The sequence below is a fragment of the Electrophorus electricus genome, chromosome 10 (assembly GCF_013358815.1).
Source record: "Electrophorus electricus isolate fEleEle1 chromosome 10, fEleEle1.pri, whole genome shotgun sequence".
In the NCBI taxonomy this organism is placed as follows: Eukaryota; Metazoa; Chordata; class Actinopteri; order Gymnotiformes; family Gymnotidae; genus Electrophorus; species Electrophorus electricus.
In genome coordinates this window covers 17458371-17484913 of record NC_049544.1, presented here as the reverse complement: position 1 = coordinate 17484913, position 26543 = coordinate 17458371, and the positions used below count along the sequence as shown (strand labels likewise).

General features: G+C 39.7%; 1 protein-coding gene across 7 annotated transcripts in view; it reads left to right on the top strand.

Moving 5' to 3' along the window:
- Window positions 1–24089, top strand: part of sugct (succinyl-CoA:glutarate-CoA transferase) — a 71899-nt gene extending 47810 nt beyond the window's left edge. For 2 of the 7 annotated variants that reach the window (XM_035530669.1, XM_027013272.2), the window contains exons 13-14: window positions 10174–10237; window positions 22927–24089. In XM_035530669.1, the coding sequence (XP_035386562.1) occupies window positions 10174–10237; window positions 22927–23090 (228 nt within the window). In that variant the 3' untranslated portion in view covers window positions 23091–24089. Of the gene's footprint in view, window positions 1–10173; window positions 10238–10393; window positions 10458–15509; window positions 17974–22926 lie in introns of those variants that run through there. The other 5 variants (XM_035530668.1, XM_027013273.2, XM_035530667.1 and 2 more) reach the window with 5 other exon arrangements.
- Window positions 24090–26543: the final 2454 nt, after the last annotated feature.

Below are 26543 nucleotides of genomic sequence, written 5' to 3'. Positions count from 1 at the left end.
ATATATATATATATATATATACACACACACACACAGAGACAACATACAGAGTATTGTCACTAAATATTAATCAGTAACCTTATAAATGCAGTCATAGTGTGACATAGCACAAGTGGAGAGAGAAATTTAGTTTAACGTCTAAATCAAAACATCTCTTTGAAATAACATGTCATGTTGCGTTAGTGGTGCCTTGACAGATTTCCATATTACAAAAGGCACTAACATGCCTTCTTCAGAAAGAAGAGATCTGTTTATGGGCCAGTGAGGACAGGATTGTAATTGGGTGATTACAAAAGGGATTCTTTCTGAATGGATGTGCAGGAGCCAACATACAACTTGTTGAATCAAATGTTACTATTAATAAGAGAGATTCCTACAGTTTTCTCAAAAGGAAGCCATCAAACATCTGTCACATACGTAATACAGCAGATATGTTTCACAGCAGCTTGTGCCATGGCTGGCACATTCCCTTTTCTATGTAAACCTATGAGCTCAATTTTGCTGAGACATTCAGAAAGTAGTACGGTATTTTGAATGAGCCGTTATTACAGTTGGACATCATGATTTCTGTGAATTAATACATGAATGCCTAAAGTGAGGTCTGCAGTCATTGTGGTTTCTTTAGTCAAACAGAATCATTGCCAATTCTGACCATATAACACCTCTAGAAAGTTCCACTCGGTCCTTGAATCCAGTGTAGGAGGAAGAGAAGGGGGAGAGTCGAGGAATGTGAAATTGAAAGGAGAATGCTGGTTTGCAATTGGCTGTATGACCAGAACTCTTCCCAGAATAATTAGAGACCGCGCTGACTGTCAGACAACTGGGAATAAGGAGTGTTGTCTTCTCACACACACAGCGGTCTCTTAACACTGACTTTCATCATACATGCTTGCCATTAGAAGGCCAGCGTAGGAGAGTGGTCACACTGGGAACAGTGGTTGAATGGAAAGATCAATTCAAATACCTGCAGATTTTCCTGTCAGAATTAAGTCTCAAGTGCCTGTTGTAGATTTATGGTGCAAGAAAGAAAAAGACAATACCACACACATTTTAGCCTTACAGCTGACCTCTACAGCCACTTACGTGGGTCGAGCTGAAGACTAAAAGATCCCCTCCACATGGACTTTGTCAGTGAATCAATTATCTCCACCCACCTTCCCCAACCTCGTCTGTGTTCTGCTTCCAGTTGCATTCCACTTTGGTTGCATGGCTGTCTGGCTCTGTGTCTCTCACTTTCCCATCTCTATCTCACTGTGACTTTTTCTTTCTGCCAACCATATGGCTGAGTGGAAGCCCACCTGTGTAAACACCAGGTAGATCTTGTGTGTATATTGGCCTTTTGGACACATTTCTTTTTCTTAGTAATGTTGAGTTGAGGGTGTTCATTCTGACAAAGGGGTTTCCCTCTTCTTCCACTGAACAATGTTTGTTTTATTTTCTCTTGTCTTCTACAGATTCACTTGGTTCAAGCACAATTTTTGATCTGCCACTTAAAAAAAAAAAACCTGGAGTATATATATAGAATTGAAAGAAGAAGGGCTTTATTTAAGGTGCTCACGAAAGCTCAACTATAGATCACTGATTTTTACTCTCACTTCTTCAGCTCTGCAGTTTAGTGATGTTTTCAGTACACCTGACCATTTCACCTCCCCAGGTCTTTTTGACCTGGAGTCAAGTGTACAGGCCTAGAATAGGCAAAACATCAAACCATGTGCTGGCCCACCAGAATAGAGATTTAAAAAGGTGCTCATAAAAGATTCTTCTCTTTCCGGAACCATCCAAATTCATTCTGTATTGTGAGTCAGGTCTAACCTTAAACCCCCTGAGGTGTGCATATACAAATTCTTTCATCTTGGCATCAATAAATTATTGCCTACTCTCCTACATCTTTTAGGCTTCATTGACAGATGATGGTAGACCAAGAATGGGTTTAATACTCACTCTTACACAGTAGGAATATAGTGAATTTGTTTCACTCACTGCAGAAAGAAACCCATGCGTCATTGACTTTAGTGTCAAACCTCATTTTGTGTATTATGGATCTGATCTCTCTTACCACATATTTGCTCAATGTGTCAAATTGTGGGTGACGGATATCGCAGAGCCTCATATAACCTACAACTAGTACGGTCGTTCCATCTTTCTGATGAAATTGATGAAGGATCATTAACTGTCTGGAAAATAGTAAGGGTATCAGATGATGTTTTGACATTTGTCATTAGTCAACAGAGACTTTCATGGTCTACACACACTTCCTCACCTCCTTTCCCCTCAGCCTTGTGGCTTCTGCACTGACATTCTTACATGCAGCAGTCTTCCTCTCATCTGTTTGGGACATGCGGCACCCCAAAACTCACCCAACGGCCACCTCAGAAGGACGTGTCAGAACCCAAATGCGGTTGCCCTTTTCATCAAGTCGTCTCCTGGTAGCTGAAGAAGTGAAGCTGTGAGATACTCAATCCTGGTCCTATGGGAGCAGGGTCGGGAGTTGCCGCATACATCACACCAACACGGGTCCTGCTGAGGTCACAGCACGGGTCCCTAGGATAATAAAACCATTGCTGTTTTTGAAATGGGAAGCACTGGCAATGTGGCTAGAGAATGGGAATTTTTAAGCAGAAGTCGAAGATCGGCCACAGATTGAGTGCTCTGTGCACATCTGAACAACACTACTGGCAGAATTAAAATCCTATTGAGAAGTGTTGCCTGCTGTCACAGAAAGTAGATATGTCAGGTTGTCATTCTAAATGTCACCCATAGATACTTCTCGAATCAAAAGTATTGTAAACATTACTATAAAAGGCAAGCAAGAAATGAACACATTTAATTGGGATTTCTAGCCAGCTGTATATTTTAAGCAGCACTTCGTATTGAAAGAGAAATAATTTTTTTTTCTACACAGTAGCCCTTTCTTCTGTTAAATGTCATAAATGAAGCTCTTTATTATATTCTATAGAGTCTGTCTGTATGGCCTTTTGTATTATGTCTTAAAAGGCAAAGCCCAGTGACATGACTAATGGTTCTGCACTAGGCATGTGTTAAAACTTATAATCAAATATGATGAAAAACATTTCCACCAGAGATCCCTTTTTTCTGATGTTGCAAAAAAAAAAAAACACTTATGAAAATTTATTTGGCTTGACTTTATTCCTGAGTCCATCAGAGCATGAAATTATCATGTCTGAAAATTCACGTGTGTTCTACTGGTGTTCCAATATTTGAGTGAACTGTTGTATGTTACCCACCTTCATTAGCTTGCGTGTCAAGCTACAGCAACCCCCTGCATAGACAAACAGTGTGTTGTAGTTACAGAAGAGAGTTATGCAATGCCCTGGATGTTACGGGTGCTGCCCTACCCCCGCACTGCCGCCGCATGCTACTTGATGAGTCCAGCACCCAGCCCAAACGGCAGGAAGCTGAAGAAATAAGCAGCAATCAGAGGGGAGTCAACAAGACATGCTTGCAAGGCTGTTAAATGCTAAAAGATCGTCAGCTTTTCATCTGAGGCAGCGCTTTTAGTGAGGGTCTCCTGGGGAGAGGGTAGCTTTGGGAGAATGCACCTCCTCTTTAAGAGCACAGTTCTGCTGAATGGCAGAAATGAAGGACTTGAGGCTAACATTAGGATCATGACTCGTATATAAAAAAAAAAAGACAAGATTGTCTTGTGATTTTGCTTTGTATTGTATGCAAATTAAATGCAAGTTTCTTGTAGTCTTTATTCTGCATGCTCTACTCCACCTGTTGACAGTGCTGGAAGGAAATACCCTGCATCCCTATGTCTCACCAGAATCCCCACCTTATGGGCATTTGTATATCACTAACACATCGCCATAGTGCATTTTTCAATTGTAATTCATTATAGCAACTTATAGAAGAAAAATGCTTTGTAAGAATATGCAAAGCATTATTCTTCTATAAGTTGCTTTCATATCAAGAAGAAGAAGAAGCTGTTTTGTCACTTGTGTGACAGACTAATGGAAAGCAGAGGGGTGTGGGGGTGTTGCTGAAAGTGGAAAGCCTGATTGTGATGGAAGGGAGATGGAGGGAGAGATGTCTAAGGCGAAGCTGCAAGAACACGATATTCTCATCACTGCATTACCTTTTTGATCAGGCACCTCCTCTCGCCTCCCCTGTCAAAGAAAATGCATAGATGGCAAGCCGTGCAGCCACGGGGATGAAAAGGTGTCCATGATTTTACACGAAACGAAGCTCTTACTGAGTGCATGCAGAGAACCTGCAGCTATTGCTGAAAGCTTTGAAACACCTAGCAGAGCAAGATCCAGTGGACTTTGAACAGATGCTTTCATGACACACTGTATTCATACGGTTGCAATTAGGTGCAACAGGAGCTTAAGTGGGCCATCTGTAAGAAATATAATAAGCCTGGTTTAAGACAAGCATTTGGTTCAAATTCCAGTTTGGATTATAGTGTAATCACAGTTGTAAACTATTGTAAATGTGATTCATTTATGTTCATTAGGGTGACATTTGTCAGAAAAAAATATCAGGTGCAGTGTTAAGATTGACTGAAATAACCTTTGTGTCTTTAATTTAATTTGGCTCAATGAACTTAACTAAAGATGAATTTGTTGTATGTCAGCTTTAACAGTTTTTTATAAGCTTAAGATATCTTTGCATCTCTGTCCTATATATTTGCACTCTATTACCACGGTTAGGCATGGGGAAAAAATTCATAAAATGACTGATCAACTTGAAAATTCATAAGGCCCTTAGCAAAACTTTGGTCTAATTACTCATTCCTGCTTCCCAGTGTTTTATATTTAGCTGACCATAATTATGCAGCACTTTGAACAAAGATCTGGAAGCACAGCTTCCCTTTTCTACTTTGAGTGAATAAAAGCTGCAGCTAATGTGTTATGTGGAACGTGCAAGAGCGCATCTGTGTTACATTAGGCTTTCATTACCATTGCCATAACTCATAAATAGCTCAATACAGGCAAGCGAGGCACTACACTGTATTGGACCCATAATATATTCCCCCACCAAAGCTTTCATTATTTTTTCAGCTAATATTTAAAATACTAACAAGCTCTGAAAAAGAAGAATTAATACTTGTAGATGTATTGATGGTTTCATACTGTATACTGCCAACCATTTAAAATATTTTTTCCAGTAAGAAAACCGTCTTGTTTCCAAGGCAATAGGTACACATGCATGATAATGGGTTGCTTTTTTTTACACCTATACCTATAAGATGTAGACAGTACTCTGCATTTGTCTGAGGCATGATGATGATTAATTATGGGATAAAAAATTCCACTGCATGCTTCTTTGCAAGATCCCTTAAATACTCTTTTTGTGCTCATTCAGTGGAAGTTGAGGTTTTTCCAAGAAGTGACACCACAGATTTTAACAAGGCATAATTACATGCCAGATTAGAGTAGTTAGGATATGGTGGTAAATATTTTCTGCACTTGGATGGAAACAATCAATTGTGACTAATCACGTGTTGTTGGCCTTTGTTTACGTGCATGTCAAAAATCTATTGGATTGCAACAATATGCCATTGTTGCTGAATGGTTGCTGGTACAGCTGAGTGTCGCATGTGTATTCAGCATTTATGTAAGGTGTCCGTTCTGCTCTTTGTATCCATAAACATTTTACAGTTATTCATTAAAGCAGTTATTCATTCTGAACTGATCTCTCAGTGCCTGTTTCAAGCCTGGTCAGTGGTCAAACAGAACTGCTCTGTTGTTTTCTTTTGGTCAGTGGTCAAACAGAACTCTGCTATGCTGTGTTCTCTCGGTCAGTCCGTGGTCAAACAGAACTGCTCTGCTGTGTTTTCTCGGTCAGTCCGTGGTCAAACAGAACTGCTCTGCTGTGTTTTCTCGGTCAGTCCGTGGTCAAACAGAACTGCTCTGCTGTGTTTTCTCGGTCAGTCCGTGGTCAAACAGAACTGCTCTGCTGTGTTTTCTCGGTTAGTCAGAGGTCAAACGGAACTGCTCTGCTGTGTTCTCACTTTTTACTCGCGTCTTCAGACTTTCCACAGCATGTCTTTCATGTAAAAATCTTTTTTTTGATCTGAAGTTTGTTTTGACACTCATGAGTCATGCAATAATCTGGATTCCATTATCCTGTCACATGTACAGTATTTTTCAGTGGTGGATACACTAGTGCCCTCCAAGTTGCCACTGCATGTAATTGTTGATATTAATGCAGAGTGCTGGTTTATAATGTATGTGCTAGTCACATGCCATGCCTTATGGAATGCCACCTAGTGTAAGGATTTAGTTGCGCGCTCTAATGCTTACATCATGACACTGCTTGTCTAAACATTCAATAAAGTGCTGCTGCACTGTACAGTCTGAGTAATTCCAAGGTATCATGAATTATTGAATCCATGGTTGCATTGGGCCTAATGGCTTCTTATAATATGTCCAGTTCTTGCAGTATATGTGAGCTTTCTAATGGCCTTAACTTGGTCTTAGTGCCCATGGATTGGATTAACTGTCAAAAAAACCCATAAATTTTGATGGGCCAAAAATACCATATATATGAAGTTTAAATTAAAGCCATCGATCAATGTTGAGGCTTTATTAATATCCTTTCCTTGCCAGCTACTGTATGATAGTGTGCAGAAAGGAAAGGGAAGTGAGGAAAAACCCCAGTAGAATGAAGGAAGGCCTCGCAGGCAGCCATTAAGAAGTAGAAGAAACACAAATAAACATGGCTTTTACTGCTCAAAGGCACAGAGGCCTGGAGCACAATCTGGTTTTTAAGACATATAGTAAGGCACATGTGGCTCTGTGCTACTGCTATGCCAGCCACTCACTGGCACTTGGGAGGATTTTATTGCTCTCCAGATCAAGAGGTTAGCACACACTCTCAAACTCCGGGTGCAGTTTGCCTGTCCATGCATCTCCCTATCGTTGTTTTCAAGCCGACTTTGTGGTTCCTCATGCTCTGCATTGGATGTTGAGTGCTGTCATAGTTGAAAGCTGATACTAATACTAATACTAATACTTGATGATTCGAATGAGGAGGCACTTTCCACATACTCTTTCTTTCTTATTTCACTATACTATCTCATCTGGGTACTGGGTTTAAAGTTACAAACATGCCTTCAGCAAGTCTGTCATTTTGCAGTCCCTTAAAGGTTTTCATTTTAATTGAGAATTTCCTTCTTTTTGAGTTCATTTTTCTATCCTTTACTTCCTCTCAAATGTCTTGAAAATAAACAAAAAAGAAATGAATTTCCAACAAAACCTCTCCCCAGCCTTCTAATGCTCATTCCAAACCATACACCTGAGGCAAAGTCCAAGCCCCTGACATGGTGAAGGTCAGCACACCCCCATCCTCAGGCAGACTGACCATATAATTTTAAAGGAAGAGATATTGCTCACCCAGCTATGGTTAACAGATTCTGCAGCATGCAGTAGGAGTGCTGGTTAAAGTGTTAAGTATTGCAGACTGTACAGACGTGGCATGGATCTGCCTTTGGGAACACTTGCCACCATTAGTCTTCAACTGAGGGATACACTGCTGTCTGCTGTATAAATAATTTCTGTTTTTAATCAATGTCTGACATTGCTTCTGTTCAAATTCTGTCTCTACATTGCCAGGTTTTGGGGTTTTTTTTGCATCTGTTCCAGAAACAGGTGATGATATTGTGTCACTGTTAAAACATTTGATTTTTTCCCCCAGAAAGATTTATTGCTAGAATTCAGATCTGTAATCATCACATGCATGTTCCATTTCTAATACATGTTCAGTTCTTGAGCCTCTTTGACCTTGTTTAACTTATCAAACATAGCCTTCATGTTGTTTATGAAAGTACATACACAACACTCAGAAGTGTTTAAATGTTGTAGCATATGGTCAATAAAGCCTTGCTGAAAGCCAGAGAAACTCAGTGAAGTTTGTGTGTTGGTCAGACAGCCTCTGGGGTTCAGTCTGAGGCTCAATCCGTCCTCACTGCTGAGCTTTGGAGACCCTGCTGTTTTTCTTTATTGAAGGACATGCAAAGCCAGTAGATCTTTCACTAAGCGGTCCCCTGTTGTGGAAAACACATTGCTGCATCTAACCTCCTCTCTTGTTTACTGTCTGCATCTGTCTGCTCTCAAACCTCAATTTTGCAGGTCTCTTTATTTGTTGCCTCTTAACCCTGTTTCCCCCTCTCTCAACCAAAAACCTTCTTCCTTAGGCTTCTCCTCCACTGAATGTCTCTCACTGGTTTTTCAGGAAAACATTAACCCTGCACAAATTCTATATTGTAAATTGGTTTCAGCTAACACTCTCCAGACACTTCCTTGTATCTGCACTGTCTGGAACACCACTCTCATGGGTACCTTTCATAAGGGTACAAATATACACTGAAGCCAATCTGTTTGCACAAACAAATAATTAGCCTTCCCTTAACCCTTTCATCATTGGTCAGTTTCTGACCTCTAGACCACTGCTGACCAATATTATTTGTGTGGCCTACAATTCTCTGTGTTGAAATTGATGTGCTGGCCAAAAATGTCCAGTCACCAGTGGTTCTGTGATCATTTGACCATTTGACCATTGACCAAGAGATATAGAAAGACGAATACCAATTGCGCATTCCAACAAATGGGCTATAAACTCTAACTATACAGCTGGTGAGAGCAGGACTGTGCTTAATCTGTGCTGGGGGTAATCAACCCTATTGGCTGTAGAACATCAGCAAAAAAAAAAATGTGATGCACATGGTTTCCTTGAGGCGATAAGTATATTGCAGTTATTTAAGAATTCTTGACCTGGAGCCCAGTGATCTGGTCAAGCTTAATTATTCTCATAGCTCTAAAGTTTTGTGCAGCACACTTGTGAATCTGTTTTGAAACAGTTGTTTCCCTCTGCTAGGTCTTTACCATGCCAGATTTGCTTTCTGATACTTTGAGCGAAGTAAACGAGAAGGAAAGCTAGAATAGGAGCATTGTTGCGGCATGGTCAAGCACAGCACTGCCCATGTTTCTTCTCCCAGGAATTCACTGCTACATTTGCATTCCACAATGAAGACATGAAATGTCACTTCCATGTAGATATACATGTACCACACAACCCTTTAGCATCTGCACTTTACATACCACAGTGGCACAGAGGCTTTACATACCACAGTGGCTATCTGCAGTTTTTTGTTTGAATAAGGGATCATATGGTGCCTCCAGAGAACCTTATGAGTAGATGAATGACGGGGGAAGAGAAAGAGTGATTGAGTGGGTGTCACTCATGTCTGCATATGTTGTTGCAAAACATTCTGACTTCAGCTCTCTCAAATTCACATGTATAATGCTAATGGTGGCAATGCTTTCTAACACTAGATAAAAACACTTAGGAATCTGACATGCAGCAAAATGGTCCTACTTACCATTAAGTCCTACTTACCAAAAACCTTTCTTAACTAGATCTAGTTTCATGGTATTTGCTTGTGGTCTTGATATACTTGCAGTTCAGTCTGATTTGAGGAGAGCATTTTATGTTCTTTTTAAAGAGTGTTTATATCCTACCTTTCTGCTCTTGGATTACAAGTATGGTGATGGGGAATGCCCTCAGAATAAGTACAGTGAAGAGCTGGAGAGCCTCAATATTGTCCTGCCCACTTACACCTGACTCAGTTCATGAAGTACTTTGATCAGGTACTTAATGATTTAATCAGGTGAAATAGACCAAGAAATGTGCATGGCTGTGCAGTGCTATAACTTACCAGGAAGAAAATAATCTAATTAATGACAGTTTGTGAGAAAATGTCATACAAGAATGTATCTCTGGAAACACTTACTGAAAGGGTGTCATAGTAGGCATTGAGTTGTTTTTCAAGCCTGAATTGGTAAGCAAATGTATTGCTCATGTCAGCTTAACTTCTTTAAAAAGCTCATTTCACAAGGTCTGAGTGACCTGAACAAACATGAGAGGACCCGCGATACAGGATGTTACCTATCATGAGCTCAGGTGTTGAAAAAGCTGTCTTCACTGTGTCATTTTGACCCCTTTTTTTGATAGAATGAGATAGAGGTGTTATAGCATTTCAGAGTTTTTTTAGACCTACTGCATTCTGTAACATCAGTGTTTCCTGGTTAGAAAATTGAGAAAAACACTAAATTAATAAAAATTATCAAAAATAAAAATCTAAAACAAAACATTCAATTATTGCTGTTTTTTCTTTTTTTTCCACTTTTCATCATCTGTCTCTAGGTTGCTCATAATGGCCTTATTATGGAGATGGACCACCCAACATCTGGAAGGATTGCTGTGCCAGGTTTGTAAAGACTATATCATTGTTAAACACTGTTCTTTGTATCAGCCCATTCTGATTGCCTTAGACCCCACTGTCTTTGGCTTCCTTTGGTTTGTCAATAACTGTGGATAATCTATGTTGTCCTCTTGTCCATTGAAATCCCTTTAACCTCTTTAGAAACCTTTTTTCTTCTGTTTCCCCATATCACCCGCAAGTCACCCATGAACTCCTTACTTCAAAGGTTGGTTATTGTCTTTTGTTTTGTTGCCATCAAATGTGTGATGTATTACCTCCTCCTGTCTTTCATGTCTAGAACAATAGAATGTTATTTTATTTTCCGGTTTCTCTATTAGCAAGGAAGTCAGTCCCAGGTTCTTGGATTTGACAGTCCCAGTGAGACCGTTATGTGAGCGTAGCCTTTTCATTCCACTCAGTCACATATGTAAAACAAGCTTTTATTGGTCTCCGGAAAAGACAGAACTGTGGTTTTGTTGACATCTATTTATCTAACAACTGTCATTATCCCTCAGTAGGAATGCTTACCATAAAACCTGTATTTGCTAAGGTTAGAAACATATTATCCGCCATTGGGAAGAACGTATACTTCACAAGTTCATACTGTCCGGTGATCAGTAAATAACACAGGTTGGTGGTGATCATAGGTGCAGCACATTGGGTAGAATGAAAGATTAAATATGTAGCCATTGGTCAGACCAGGCTTACCTGGGTATTATGACATATTGAAATAATGGAGATATGGGCAAGAAGCGGAGGCTGGATTAACGTTGTAAGGTGTAAAGTTAGCCTCCATCACTGGGTTTGATTTGCTCAGAACTAAACAATTTCATGACCTCCATGTGAGACCATTGCAAACTACTTCTTCAGGCAGGTTGTTTTACCAGCAGAACAGCTTCAGTGCAGGCTTTGTGCCCATGAGCAAACAAACACTGACCAATTGCATAGAAGCCATAAGCCTGACCGTCATAATAATCTCTGATACATCTCTTAAGGAACTAAACAGGAATGAAGCTCTAAATGTTGCCAGTGATAGGTGGTTCATTCTTTATAAAACCTGGTATTATTTAGTTTAAGAGCTCCACTGAAGCATTTACTACTGGAGTTTACCCACTCTCCTAACACATACCCTGTGATGTTTTTTTTTTCCTGTAACCCTCCTCAGCTTCTCACAGTTTTTGCCCTTCCGCTCTGTACCAAAATAGTCTTTATTATTGTTTAATGAAGAGTGTTCCAGCGAATAACAAATGCTTCCAGAACCACAAGGAAAATGCATTGTGCGTCAACAAGTCTCCAGAGTGATATCCTGGACAATCAGGCAACCCCTTTGATGATTGTGATTCTGGTGTTTACCATTTTCTATGTTTGCACATTCAGGCTGATACCTAGGCTGAATCAAGAGTGACTGTGTAGAATGTCCCACAAATTTAGAATGTTTGCAGGGGGCAAAAACCCACAACAAACACCTTTTTCCATCATAGAGGCCATGACCCATCTGCTCACCAACATATACATCACACTCCAGTACACACCCAGAGCCTCTAATCTTCCACAGCAATTTGCATTGGACCAAACAGTCAATCAGGCCTCTTTATCCCTTCATCACGGTCTAAGTGCAACAGAAGTTCAGGCCTGTTGCACATGTGGGCTGCATGTTGTTTATCAAACTAAAAGACCCCAAAAAGCAAGTGTCTGTCTGTGTTCTGACCCAAAGTAATTGGTATGCTGCTTTTATTCTCTTCCTCTGTCAGTTTTTGTGTAATAATGAAGGACAACTGAATCACAGCCAGAACATTGTCTTTTTTAGAAGAGAGAACCAAGTAGTGGAATTTCAACAAATGGGTAAAATTGACCATGAACTGCCTGAGAGAATGCACATGTAAACATTATGTAATGGCTGTCAGGCTGCACTTATTGAGGATTAATAATAGAAAAAAAAACAGTTTGTCCACTACAATCAGTCTATCAGATTACATAACCAGTAGGCCAGCTGTCCCCACCTACTCATTCATTTTGAAAAGTGGAATCACTAATTACATTAAAATAGAAATAATAACCAATCCAGAGAAACTGCTGCAGGATTACCTCCAGCAGAGTAAAGAACCACTCATGATTTCTTAATCGGTTAAGCACACCAATTCTGGAAGATTTTTTTCTGTCCAAGGCAAGGAAGAGCTATGGAAAAAAAGCCTTTTCTCTAAAGAGGTTTCTGTTCTGCTGATTGCAAGAAGCTTCCTCATTAGTGAGCAAAACAGTTTATTGTGAGGCATGTCCCAAAATAAAGTCCTTTATTTGAACTCAAGTGCTTTCGAAGAAGCACTTTGTTAGCTAGGTTCAAAGCTCATTGTGAAATGTACCACTGAGAAGCTAAGGTGTGATTAGCATGAGTTCAATGGTAACAAGAACTTGTCTCAAGTTCTTGACACTGAATGTTCTTACTTGTTTGTTTTTTATCACTTTTCTGCTAAATGTCCTAGAAACATATACTACCACACACACACAGACACACACACACACACACACACACACACACACACACACATGCATACAAGCTGAGTCCACTTCCAAGAAAAATTATTTCAGAGGTTATGAAGAACTGATGCTTTTTTCTTTTTCCCCTTTTTTCTCAAACAAGGTTACATAATTTTTCACTCATAATGTAACTGAAGTGAAATATAAGAAAATGTAACTTATTGATACCCAAAGCATCTCAATATAATGGGGAAACAACCATTTGCATTTGTCATAGCTTGAAGTTTGTCTGGCATACATTCTGCAGAATTTGAAAATATATATTCTTCCATCACATTTTAGAGCATCCCAAATAGTGTCTTGTCACCTTTTCCCTTTTTAAATATATTCAGAGAAGTTTAAAGGAATTTATGCCTGGTCACTTTGAAGGGGAAGCCATGCATGTTAATATTCTACTACTCTTTCAGTACAAGAAAATGCGTAACTATGTAACAGCATTATTAGTGGAATTAGGACCTGACAACACCCTAATGGAGTGGGAAACAATAATTACTGAAACTCTTCATGCTGTCACTTAAGGTCTGCTTAGTCACAAACATGGATAAGAAATCAGCTTTTAAAACATTTGTTGCCAAAGCACAGTGATGTATGTCAAAAACTGGACAGCAAATATCAATATCAACTTTTCAATCTATTAAATGACATAAAATGTTAATCTGTTTGTATGAGTGGTTCTTGCATGGGTACTACAGTCCTGCTGGAAAAATACACAACATTGAACCAAAATGGATGGCATGCCACTGCAGAATAATGTGGTGTGTGTTTTGGAGTGGAAGACGTGTTCCCACACCAGTGTATTTTCACCAGCATGTTTGACTGTAGGTGTTAACCCTTTAAAGAGACATGGCCTTATGTAAAATGTCTGCAAATGGAAATTTCAAATTTTGATTATTCTATATATAGGGATTTCTTCTATTTTTCTGAGACGTTTCTGTATTGCTTGACCTACGGTAAACCTTTTCATTTGTTTTATGTTCGGCAAACTTGGTTAGAAACTTTCACCATACATGCTACAGTTTGCCACTCATCTATTGACAAGAGATTTGTTTGTGGGGTATGGTATTCTTTGTCCATTTGACTTTGACCTGCTCATGCAAATTCTGTAGTGTCTCATAACAATGCTATCTTTATATACTGGTCTTCAGATGATGGCCACTTTGTCTGCCTGGTCTCCTCCAGCTTGCATTTTACTGCCCTCTTTCACACTTTCATTTTAGCTTCAGTCTGGAATAGACTGAATAGTTTCTTTGCTCTCAGGAGAACAGTTTGACCTTGGACTGCTTTGCTAAGCATATTTCAGAGTGTTACAAACAAATGGAATTTTTTTAGGGGTCATTCCCTAAAGCATGATCAGCAGTGGATATAATGCATAGAGTGCCATACTAATTGAATACGTGTCAGGTGTTAGTCAGTAAGTGACGACAAACGTCTGAATGATGTTACCATTCATCTCTGCTATCCTTGATTCTCTGTCTCCTCTGAAGACCAGAACTGTGTCATTCTCTCACTCCTCTCTTTGGTTTACTCCTAAGCTTTGCTCACTGAAAACCACTGCCAGGTGTCTTGAGCGTCTTTATTTAAAAAACTGGATCACGTGCATTCCCCCGCCTTCTCAAATCACATGCTTAAATATAAAGCTACTTTAAATGCAGTTCGCTCTTCTTATTTCTTTACTGTAATTAATGGCTCAGGTCACAAGTTCAAGTGACTTTTCTGTTTTGTCAGCAAACATCTTTATCAAGCACCCTCATGCACTTGACAAATGTTACGCTTTTCTCAAGATTTTTTTTTTTTTTTCCAAAATAAAATGATTACAATCTACCATGATTTCTCTAGTATGCCCCCTTCAGTCTCTTCTAATCCCATGTAGCAATATCTTGACTTTTGTCCTGTTGAGACTGACTGCATCTCTGAGATCATTTACAAACTGAAAGCATTGTGATGTCAGTTTGACCCTGCCCCCAACTCACTATTAGAGTTTTGTCTCTCTGATGTTTTGACTCCTATTTCTCATTCCATTAATCTCTTGCTTACATCTGGTCATGGTCCTTGTGTTCTGAAAAGGGTTGCTTCATTCCTATTATCAAGAAACCAAGCTTGGATACTTCAATTATAGCACATTTTAGACCCATTTCTGACCTGTCTTTTGCCTCTAAAGTTTTTAAGGGGGTTGTTGCCTTCCAGTTGTAAGACTTTCTGAATTCCAGTAACCTTTTGAAACTTTTCAGGCAGGTTTCTATCATAGTACTGAGACAGCTATTGCTTATGGTCTAAATGATTTTTTTTCTCTCTTGATTCTGGTTCTGCACCTAGTCATTGGATATGGTCAATCATAATATATGTATATATTATGTAATTATTATTATATATTATGCAATAGTTATATGTATATAATTGTCTGTGTGTGTATGTATGTATGTATGTATGTATGTATATATATATATATATATATATATATATATATATATATATATATATATATATATATATATATATATATATATATATATATAATTTTGACTATTGGCCATACTGTCTTGGATCAGGTCCCATTTAACAGATAGGTGTCAATTTGTTGGTAGGCACAGTTAATTTAATGTTGCTCCTCAGGATATTCCCCCATGGCTTCCATTTATGGCCCTCTTTTATTTAGCTTTTACATCCTGCACCTTGAAAACATTATTTGTCATCAAGGCCTCAAATTTCACTGATATGCTGATCGGAGAATGTTGTCCTGTGCAAACAGTTTGGATGCATAAGGGAAGAGCAAGAGGTGATGCAAAATGTCAAGAAGGCAGAGCCAAACGCGGATGACGTCCGACGCCCAAACAGCATCAGCACCCTCCCATGGCACAATGACGTGATTTGACGCATTTTTTCTTTTTTCTTCTTCTTTCTTTCATTGAGGAGTGAAGAGGGAGGGAAGAAGCAGAGCTTGTCAGTGTGGTCCATGTTCCCATCAGCTATTCAGCATTTGTAGTGTCAGCTCCGTGCTGTTTTCTCTCAGTACATGTCACATGGCTGTGCCTATGTGGAAACAAGTGAATAGTTGAAAATGGAGTCAGCCAGCACTCAGAGCAGAGTTTCGTGGAAACCCAACTCCTTTTTCTGAGTGGTCTACTTTTTTACTTATATAACACTGGTTCTTTAATCCTCATGAGTGCTGCAAACAAACAGTGAAGGAACTTATTTATAAATCTATGGCATCACTGCGATGCATCTCAGAAATCTGGCTTACAAGCGCTACGATAAATTGTACAGTACCAGTTTTCTTTCTAAAGATCCGGTGATGCATTACAAAGAAAGACCTTTCAGCTAGGTCCAAAACTTGTCCTAAAGGATAGGAGGATAGGGGCTTTCCTAACGGACAGTCTTCTCTTCTCATTTGACTTAAGGAGTCTTTGCAGTAAAAGCTGAAAATCGAAATTACATTTCTCAAAATACCCTCAGGTGCTTAAATCTGAGAGTTTCACGGTTCGTAGTATGTTTGATAACTCTGGGAGGTAAATTATTATTGGTAAATTATTACTATGAAATTGAAGGTTAAACAATTCATTTTTAAAAGATTAATATTTCAGTAAAAGGGTAATAAGAGGGGTACCAGCCCAGTGGGCAGAAGAGTGAGGTGACTAACAGCTATAGTAATATGGTTTCTACTAATAATTGTAGATTTTCATGTACTGCTGGTTTGGCTGTCAGCTCTCTCTCTTCCCCCAGGTGTTTGTAATGAATAAAACTGTCAGAAGGTTAGAAAGAGTACCATACACGCACAACGGTTTTTGCTACTGTTAAACACAATCATTATCTCTTGCTGTTGCAAATAATGAATGAACCTGTTCACAACCATGAATGCTGTTTGAGTTTATCTCATAACACAGAATTACTTCATTGTCACCAGTTGACAGATAAAGTGGGCTGAAATGGCCCTGCTCCTTGGCACAGGCAGCCGTTTCGACGCTGTGGGGATCTGATCTCCAACCAAATGTCTGTGGATCGCTCTCTTTTCATTTTTCCTCAGGCTGTTTTCATTTCATAGGGAAATTTAGGTCATCCCACTTCCACATCTCAGAGGAAATCTATTAGTCATGATACAGGGTCTCAGCCATTTGGTGACATGGTGTTGTCAAGCTTTTGTTTTATTTCAGTTCTTTTTTCTTTGTTTGCTTCTTCATTTCATGATTTTTTAAAATGCATTATTGTTTTTAAGGTTGAAATAGTGAGTGGATCTTCAATGATTTGACAGGGTTCACTTCACATTTAGATGCCCAAGATGCCTTTAAAAAAAATTTAAATCTCTTATTTTGTCCTAGAGTGTACATTTCAGGGTTAGGGTTAGCCTTAGGGTTAGCCTTAGGCTTAGGCTTAGGGTTAGGGTTTTCATTTGCATGTTTTATGTATGAAGACTTGCACAGTTAAAGGAGTGTTAGTGGTAAGTGTGAACCTTATTCCTATGGAAATGTTTTATTTCCCACATTCCTCATTTGGCATATACTTCTAGAGTCATTACACACAAACCTTACTCTAATGGCTGAATGAAGTTATGTTTCTATTTTTGTGAAACTGCATCAGGAGTGAGTCACCATTTCCAGTTTCCATGAATTAATTCGTCTGGTTTTATTTTACCTTGGGGGCTACTGCAAAAAAAAAAAGAAGAAGAAGCAAACAGTATTCATGTATTCATGTTTAATGTTTAATTGTCACGTTCACCCCTTCCTGGCGTTGTAGTTCCCATGGCAAATCTACCTGTTTTTCACTTCCTGGTTTTGTTTCCTCATGCTTCCTTGTTTTGGTTTCATTCTGTTCCGCCCCCTCATTAGTATCTGTGTCTATTATTGTCTTCACCTGTATCTTGTTAGTCCTCAGTAAGCTCTGTGTTTGTATGTAGTCTTTGCGAAGTCTCGTCACCATTTGGTACATTTGCCTAGCCTTTCGATTCTGAGCCATTGTATCAATTGTTTCTAATCAGTCTTCTTGGATGTTTTGACTTTTGCCTGTTTCCCTGGGTTTTGCTCTCTTGTGTGCTCCTGTACTGTTTTTTTTGGATACTACTACTGTGTTTTGGTTTATGAACTCTGCCCATTTTGACTATTTCTTTGCGTACCCCTGTGCAATTAAAGCAAGCCTGTTTTACTGCAGTCAACTCCGTCTGCAGTCATACAAAATTAAACTGATGTGCTGAACAGTGCCATTAAATTTACATTTTGAAAGACTATTCGAGATTTCAAAAAGTAATATACGCATATCACTTTTTTTAAAAAACACTTTTCTCCTCACCTTTCTCTCTCTCTCTCCTTCCTTTTATGCCTGTGTCACCTTTGATCCATTTCTGCACTTGTCGTTCTCTCATACTCTTTATCTCTCACTCACTCGTATCCATTAAAGATGCTGTGAGCAGTTAAAAAAAAACAGATGACAGATTACACAGGGATGAATTGTTGCGTGGGCTCAAAGCACCTCTGATGAAAATGTTCAGCCTGAGATGATGGCTCTGGTCATTGCTGGAGGCTGCGCTGGGATCAGGGTGAGTCTCACGAGAGAGCCCCCCCCCCCCCCCCAACTTCTCCTGTCCCTCTGCTGTTTGATGCTGGGAAAACAGCCAGAAGAATGAAAGACAAAGATATCTAGTGGAAAATGCCTTAAATGTTGCCCTGCTTGCTTCAGAATGAACCTGTAGCTGTAGAGGAAAACTGACACATTATCATTGCACTAAGGATTATTTTAATAAACATAATTTATTGTATGTTGTAGAAATTTTTGTGATTACAAAATGTCAAATTACAATCCAAAGCGGACATATTGGCATTTAATATTAGTCAAAAATAGGGCATGAAAAAGTATCTCCATTGTCTGTCAACCTGAATGCTAACTTAATGTAGTCTAAATATAACCTTTAAGTGAAGTCATTTTAAAATAGTATTATATTTTTTCCTGAGATCTTATTTTTACTCTTAGAATATGTTTAGTCCTAGGTATGATCATAGTCACCATGTCTCCAAAACTATGATAAGGTATGATTTCCATGGTACCAGTCTCATTATAAGGCTTGGCAGAAGAAAGCCTTTTCTCCAGTAAACTACAGCCTGGAGTTTGATAAATGTCATTCGATTTTTTTGATTATTCATTTTGATTATAACTACATTTTATAGTAAGATGTCAGCAAAATAAAAGTCTTTTTTATTTGGCATAAAACATGACAACATTCTCCCAGGTCTACACAAAATTACTAACTGATCACAATCAAGTTATTCCAGTACTTCTAAAAATGCCCAAACTAGACAAAAACCTAAAATATATGGGCTAAGAGAATCCTCATGTAACAACTAGAGATCTGGGATATTCTTCATAGAACAGACCTCACATCTCTTGCTATGTGTTATCCTACCTCATCAGACATCATAGGAAAAGATTATGTGCTGTTGTTGTGGCAAACATATTAGAGTCATATTAGAAAAATATATTTTTCTAATGAAAAGCAAAGAAAAGATTTGTTAATCTAAATAGTGATTATACATGGTTTATAACGCATCTTTTGAGTTTTCCTATTCAGGGTTTCAAGTGAGAGGAATAGAAGCAGACTCTGGTGCCCTCATCTACCTGCCATAGGCACATGACGGGTTCTCTGGCCCCTTCATAATACTCCAATTGGGAATTCTCTTTTTTTTAATTAAAATTATGCGGAACGAATAACATGCTAAACAATGCAGAATGGGTGACAGCAATAGTCGTTTCCTAGAAATCCATCAGAGGACGATAGTAGTTTCCTAGAAATCGGCCACTCTCCTGAACATACTATGAGTTTTGCTGACCTTTCAGCACTGATGATGGCACACTGAAGTCCAGATCCTTCAAAATTAGCTCTCTTGATGGGAACCTCACCCTCTCTCCCTACCCTCCCTTCTTTCACTAATTCTCTCTCTCTCCCTGACCCCCTAACTCACTTATTAACTCTGTCAGGGGGAAAATGATAACATTTGTATCACAGAACATTCAAATTGATAGAGCCGTGCAGTCAACTGGAGCTTCAAGTGTGAGAGATTTCGGTCTTGTCTGTCTTAAGCAGCCCCATAAGAGCAAAGGTTTGTAATAGGCACGGGTCCTCCTGACTCATATTCCAATTTGTATGCTTTGCTAAATGTGGGGACTCCGGGTCCACAAGGCAAAAATAATTATAGGGAATTTACCGTCAATAGTCCAGATTTGGGTGGTAGTGACAAAGCTGGAAAAATGTGTAAAAACTTCTGTGCATTGGCAAGTGGAAATAATGGTAACCTTGATCAGATGAATTCTTTACTGATGCTTGCCGGCTGTACAGGAAAGAACCGGCTAGTGTTGGTGTTCCTAATGCCACAGGGAATCACCATGGAAACTCTGGAACACTACCCTCACATTTCCACTCAGGAAGGAGAGTGAATGTGCTTCATGGTTGGATGCTAATATTTACATGCAATCAGAGGCTCACAGGACAACAGCTTCCATATCACTCACTAAACGTCAGGGGCCATTTAGCTCAGCTAATGGACATCCATTTTAGAATATCAGGGTGGTATATCATAGGTTCACAAAGGAGCTAGTGAAAAAAAAATGACCCTTTGAAGGACTCAATCAACCTGTGGGGGAAAAAAAAAAAGTTTGTTTGCCGTGCATGTGGTCTGTTTGTCTTGCCGTTTCACTCTCCTTCCAATCAGACTGAATGATGCCAGTTTGGATCGTTAAGATTGGTGTTAGATATACTGCAGAAAAACGCACAGGAAGGAGCACCAGCGGCAGTGGACGGGATGCAGTGCGGAAGGAGGGGAAGGGTTAAGGACAGAGAGGGCTTTGTTACGGAAGAAGCAGAGGAAACCCTTGAACCATGCCCGCGGAGGAGAGGGGGTGGGGGAGGGGTGTTTCCCTGCCTTGCCAGGGTACAAGCTGAGGGGAAGCAGATGTGAGAACAGCAGACGTGCCCTTGGTAGTGTGAGCAGGAGCAGAGGGACGAGGAGCGGGGAGGAGATGGAGGATGTGGTTAAGGCATCGCTCCTAACCGCTGAGGCTGCGAAACCGCACACACGCACACAATCATGTTCGAGTTCTCCAGCCCCCTCTTCCTCCTGTCGTTTACCTTGCTTTCCATTCTTCAGCACCCAGCCACCTCTGGTTTTGTTTGAGGCCATCATTGCTGCATCATGCTCTGCTTTTATCTTTCGAGTCTGAGCATTTTTGTTGTCAAGTTACTGAAGGGCTTTATCACTATCGTGTTTTTGTGACATATGAGGTCAGAGGATATTGCTCTGTGTGAAACTGATGAGCTGATTTAATGTGTAAATATAAAACTATAGTTTCCCCCACATGAAAAATCTTGCCGGTCCAAAATCCAATTCCATAGGGCCGGTCAGATTTTCTAACCTGGCCACCAACTCTTGGGTTAGATTTCAAACCAATATGGGCCATGTCTCCATTTCAGTAGACCTAGGCCTTATTAAACATCTTGATTTATTTGGATGTTTTCGTTGCTTGACTGAAAATGTTTGTATCAAAGCTACCAGTAATTTTAGCTCTCTGGCATCCACCCTGTTGAGGACTCACGAACAGCAGTGTATTTTGCCATGCCAGGGTTTATTTCCCTCTGCATCACATGAGAAGTTCAATCTGTCAAAAACAACATCAGGAAATGGTTAAAAGTGAAATGACTAGACCAGAGACAGAGATGTGTCTCGTCCTAGAATGGCTTCTCTAGCCCAAGTTTCCCTTTAGTTCTCTGTTCATTGTCTCACTTCATCCCATCTGAAACACGATCCTTTCCAGTGTTCCATTAATAAAAAACGGCAGACCTTGCCTCTGGTCAAAATGCCTGACCATGTTTTGAAAACCCTGTGTCCTTATGTAAAAAAGCATTAAATGTTGGAGGTGACAAGATCAAAGCATTTTCTGGACTTCCAACAAGGTGCAAAAGCAGTCCATATGGAGGCATGACCTCTTCTTGCATGGGAAAAGGAGCAGATTCAGAATACTGAGGATGCAAGTGCTGAGAGCCCACTCTCTGTGTTAGACCAGCATGAGGGCAGATGCCTATCATTCATTGCCTGAAATGGTTTGTAAATGTAAATGACATCCCTTTACTATCTACTTGTGGTTTGTTCACTGAAAAGCAAGTGCCTTAAATATGTTACTAATAGTAGAAGAGGCTTGGTAATTAGTTTCAAAAAATGAATAGGGCTGGTGAGAAACGAAGGTGCCTGTGCTAATGCCTTCTAATGACTGCAGTATCTTGAGTTCAGTCAGTCCCATTATATACTACTCATCAATTTTTCTGCCTAGCGTTTTTCTGACATTTTTTCAATACTGATTTCTGAATGTTAATCTCCTGTATTACAAAGTTAGTATTAAACAACAATTAACAGGTCATAAATGCTTGTTTTAAATAAGAGCAGAGCAGTTATTGCTAATTTATATGAAGTGTATAGGTCTGATTTGCTGTAGTTAGGGCATTCATCTTCTTAATATTTGCCTTGTGTACACTGGGAGAACAGAATAGCAGAAACAGTGACTATTCTAAGTGACTAAGTATAATGGTCTTTTCTGGAACACTATAAACTTCTCAATTTCTAGTGGGAAATTGCATAATTCTTTCAGAAGAACAAACCCACTATAGTACTGACCATATTTGACCAGGCTTCCTTTATCTTCTTCAGAAAAAAAAAAAAAAGAACATATAGAAAATAAAAAATGTAAAAGATATGGCCTCATCAAGCTATAAGGTGTTTTGTAAGGTTTATTTATGCTGATTACATGTTTTTTGGTTTTTTTTGGAAATTGAAGCCCTATCATAAATATCAGCTTTGTGAAGTTGTAGTTACATAGTTGTGGTTTAAACTAAGGTTAGACTAGATTTAAATTGGATTGTGTGGTCACTGTCAAGCTGTTTAGTGTTGTTTTTTAACCTTTTTTACCTGTCCTTAATTGTCTGTATCTCTGTCAGTGGACTTTCAGCCATTATTCTTCTTCCAACACACTTGACCCTTCCTGAACTTAAAATGACATGTGCTCAGCATGTTCTACTGCTTTGCAGTCAGTGTCTCTTACCTGTTAGTGTCTCACACCTGGAAGAGGTGTGACGAATGTCTGTTAATAAATATCAGCATTCTGTTATTATGTTATGTCTAATTATTTGTTTGCTCTCACAGGTCCTGCTGTCCGGTTCAGCAGTTTTGAATGTGACAGACCGACTCCACCGCCTGTAATTGGTCAGCATACAATTGAAGTTCTCAGGGACACCCTTGGATATAGCGATGATGTCATAAACCAGCTTCTGGCTTCACACACTGTTACCCAAAATGTGGTGCATTAATGGCAGGGAGTCCAGTTCTTAAACATGACCGTGCTGCCTACTCTAACCAAACCGACACACACCAGCTTCTAAAATGCACATATGTGTGCACACACATTCTTACATGGTAATATGGGAAAAATACAGGACTACCTCCCATGCTTGATGGTTATGCTTTTGTAATTAATCTGTTGAATAGCCGTCTGGGACTAAGCCGCAAATGGAACAATAACAGCATAGTGACGCAAGCTGCCCGGCCTCGGAAGCCTGAGTCTGCCAGCTGGAGTGTGCGGTGTGGTGCCGTCTGGATTTCTGACCCACAGACACATCACCTCCAACACTTCTCACTGTTTTGATTGATCAGTAATACTCACGGACTTGCTGCAGGATAGAGTTTCAAAATGAGGTATTCAGTCCAGTACAAGAAAGGAGGAAAATCCATTTCACTGTCTCTTTAACTTTCAAGCTAAGTTTCCGTCATGGAATTGGCTAAATTCACATCTTTTATTGGATTCGAGGAACAGTGGGAAAATACCATACAGCACACAGAATAGAACACCATCATTGGGCTCAGCAGGGTTTTACTATTTTTTCAGTCATGCGCTTTCCGTTACTGTCAGAACTATTAAGTTAATCTACATAGTTGATCAGAAAACATGCTCTTAATTTATAGAATTTCATAGTATTATCAGCAGTCTCGAATATTTTGAAAAAATACTTTTATTTTGTGTAATCATATTGTTTTAGAATTGTATCAATGACTTTGAAACCTCTATGTCTGAATGATAATGTTTAAAGAAGGATTATTGCTTGCTAACTAAACTAAAATCTTCAGATACACTTCAAACACGCCCACACCAACTAAACATGAGTCGAATAAGTAGGTCTGTTGATTTTGCTGAGATTGGCCTTAGAGAAAAAAAGAATTGTGTGGACCCATTGCACAATTTCAACACTGATGAATGTAACATTTATGTAAGAGGTGTCAATGAAATAAAATGACATTATGTGTTAACTTTATGTAGTCCCACTGCGTCCAGATGTTTATGAACTGAATGAGCGTTGTTTGAGTCTGCATCACTATGAATCGAGCTCTACAGGTGCAAGGTCCAAGGTCACAGCTCAGTTTGATCAGAGTTCCGGGGTCTGCAGTAGCTCTGAGGAGAGCTGTCCGGCCCCTCAGAGAAATAAGTCTTGTTTCGGATGTCAGTAATTGCCAGAGATGTTTCATGTCTGATTTCCTCCCGCCTGTTCCGTGCAAATGACTTGATGTCAAACACAGACTAGGTCATGGCAGGACAGTATCATGATCGTGGCTGCAACTAAGGGCTTACCTATAACTGCTTTGCTTATCAGTGAGGAATAGTAAAAGTCTAACAGGTTTACTATTTCAATAGCCTGTTGCAATATCATTACTTATTCAAAATGATTGATTGTAGAAGGTTCTTTTGACTGAATTTTGTTTAGGGTTAATTCTGAAATCTTTAAGAGGCTGGGTTTTGCTTTGGATACACCGTGAGAAGCAGTCCTGCTCAGTCCATAGTTAAAGGGAGGTTTCCTGAATGAGTCATCTGTTCGTAAGTTTCCAGCTTGTTTCACTAGAGACCTTTTTTTTTTTTAATAAGTCTCTTGGATGAAATAAGGCTCAAATTGATCTGAAAACATGTTTTCAGCCTTACGGCAACAAAAACACTGAGGTGCCAAAATCGATGTGATCAAAACGTTACTGACCGGCATATTTCAGGCTCTGGCTTCCTAAAGGTCTTGTGGCAAAGTTGCTGTGTTGTAGCACTAAAATATTGCTTTGTACATTCTCTTGAACATTTACGTGATCACAACAGAATGTGCCAATCTTCTGGAAAGACTCCAAGGTCTTACTGGTATTTTCTGAGAAATGTACCAGCTAAAACTTCTGTGAGCCATAGGGAGACTTAGGATCAGTGATGTTGGTGAACCTATCCAAGAGTCCCTTCGCACAAATGTTGCATGCTTGTGTTTTGTTGCCTGTGTAAATGGAAGCAGCTATGCAGGCTTAGGTCTGCTTCTGCCTTCAGCTGCTGTCCCTCGAGAGCCCTGGCAAAATGATGAGATCTAAGCGAATCAATCTGACAGTTAAATATGTGACTGCTTATTTATGTGCTAGCCTATTGCTCCCATGGAAGAAAGTTTGAAGGTGTTAGAGACTTTGATAAGCATTCGTAATCAGCTGCCAGGGAGACATTTGTTGATGTTTACAAGTCCTTGCTCTCTTGTTTTTTGCAAGGGGTCTCAGGATGCGTGGATATGTAGTCCTGGGAGAGCACTGGGAAGTGCTTTCCTGTTTTCGGTTTGGGTTCCGCTGACACGTTCAGAGAAGGAAACGGGTTATCCAGCCCAGCCAGCTGCGCTTGACATTAGCCCCCTCCCTGCCCGTCCCACCCTGCATCTCTAAGGCTGTCCAGCCAATGGGAGGTGACCCATGCCGCCGTCACTTCCAGTTGCGCATGTGTACGCCGTTGCCTTGGCAACTGAGGGTTTCCGGAGCGATGGGCTAGCAAGGAGATGAAATAAGCAGAGCTGGAGCAAATCCCTGATTTTAGAGACAGAGAGAGAGAGAGAGAGGCGGAAAGAGTGAGAGGAAAAGGTGGAATGGTAAAGCCATCTGTATTGGCAGCTGTGGAGTTGCTCCAGCTCTGCTTATTGTGTTGGTCTTGGGGCTTATCTGAGCATGCAGTGCACAAGGTGAGGTAAGAGTTCTCCAGATACACCACTCCCAATGACCAGGACTATACTGCCTAGGCTTCAGAGGTATTATGATCCTCCAGTGAAATGTCAGGTTTTACTATACATCACTAACACATGCAGGTCATAACCCCTGAAGTTGGTCTTCCTATAGTTGAGGGCATCAGCAATCATTGCCTGTGTGCTTTAAAAAAATTTTTTTTAAAAAGACTTGCTGACAACCATGATGAACCCACATGGTTTCAAACTCATGTTACAAGCCCTGAACATTCTACCGTATCACAGCTCTCTAAGGTGGTTGTTTTAACTAGTCCTACCTGAATCTACAGCAGTGTGTCTTTTGAATATTCCAAAAGAACACAGAATCTATGTTTGACATTCCCTGGAAGCTGTATATAGTTGCATAAATTAAGTTATGTAAAAGTTCCAGATCATAGATACTCAGCTGGGAGAGCTTTGCTATTTGGAAGAGCTCATACCTAAATCCATATGGCTGTCATACGGTGTTTATTATAGCAAATAGAAAGTCAACGCAGAGGTGGTGCCCTCAATTTCTCAAATCAGGACCATCGTGACTTTTAGTGAGTGTGTTAATCAGTGGTGAGCATCAGGCTTCTCTAATGCAAAAAATACTGTGACACAAAGCTGATTTTCCAGAAAACAAAGTATTCATTCAGTTCCAAAAATTAGACTGTGTTCAAGCTGCATTCTAGACTCAGATGCTTAAAGTGAAACGGTGTATAGGCCTGGGAA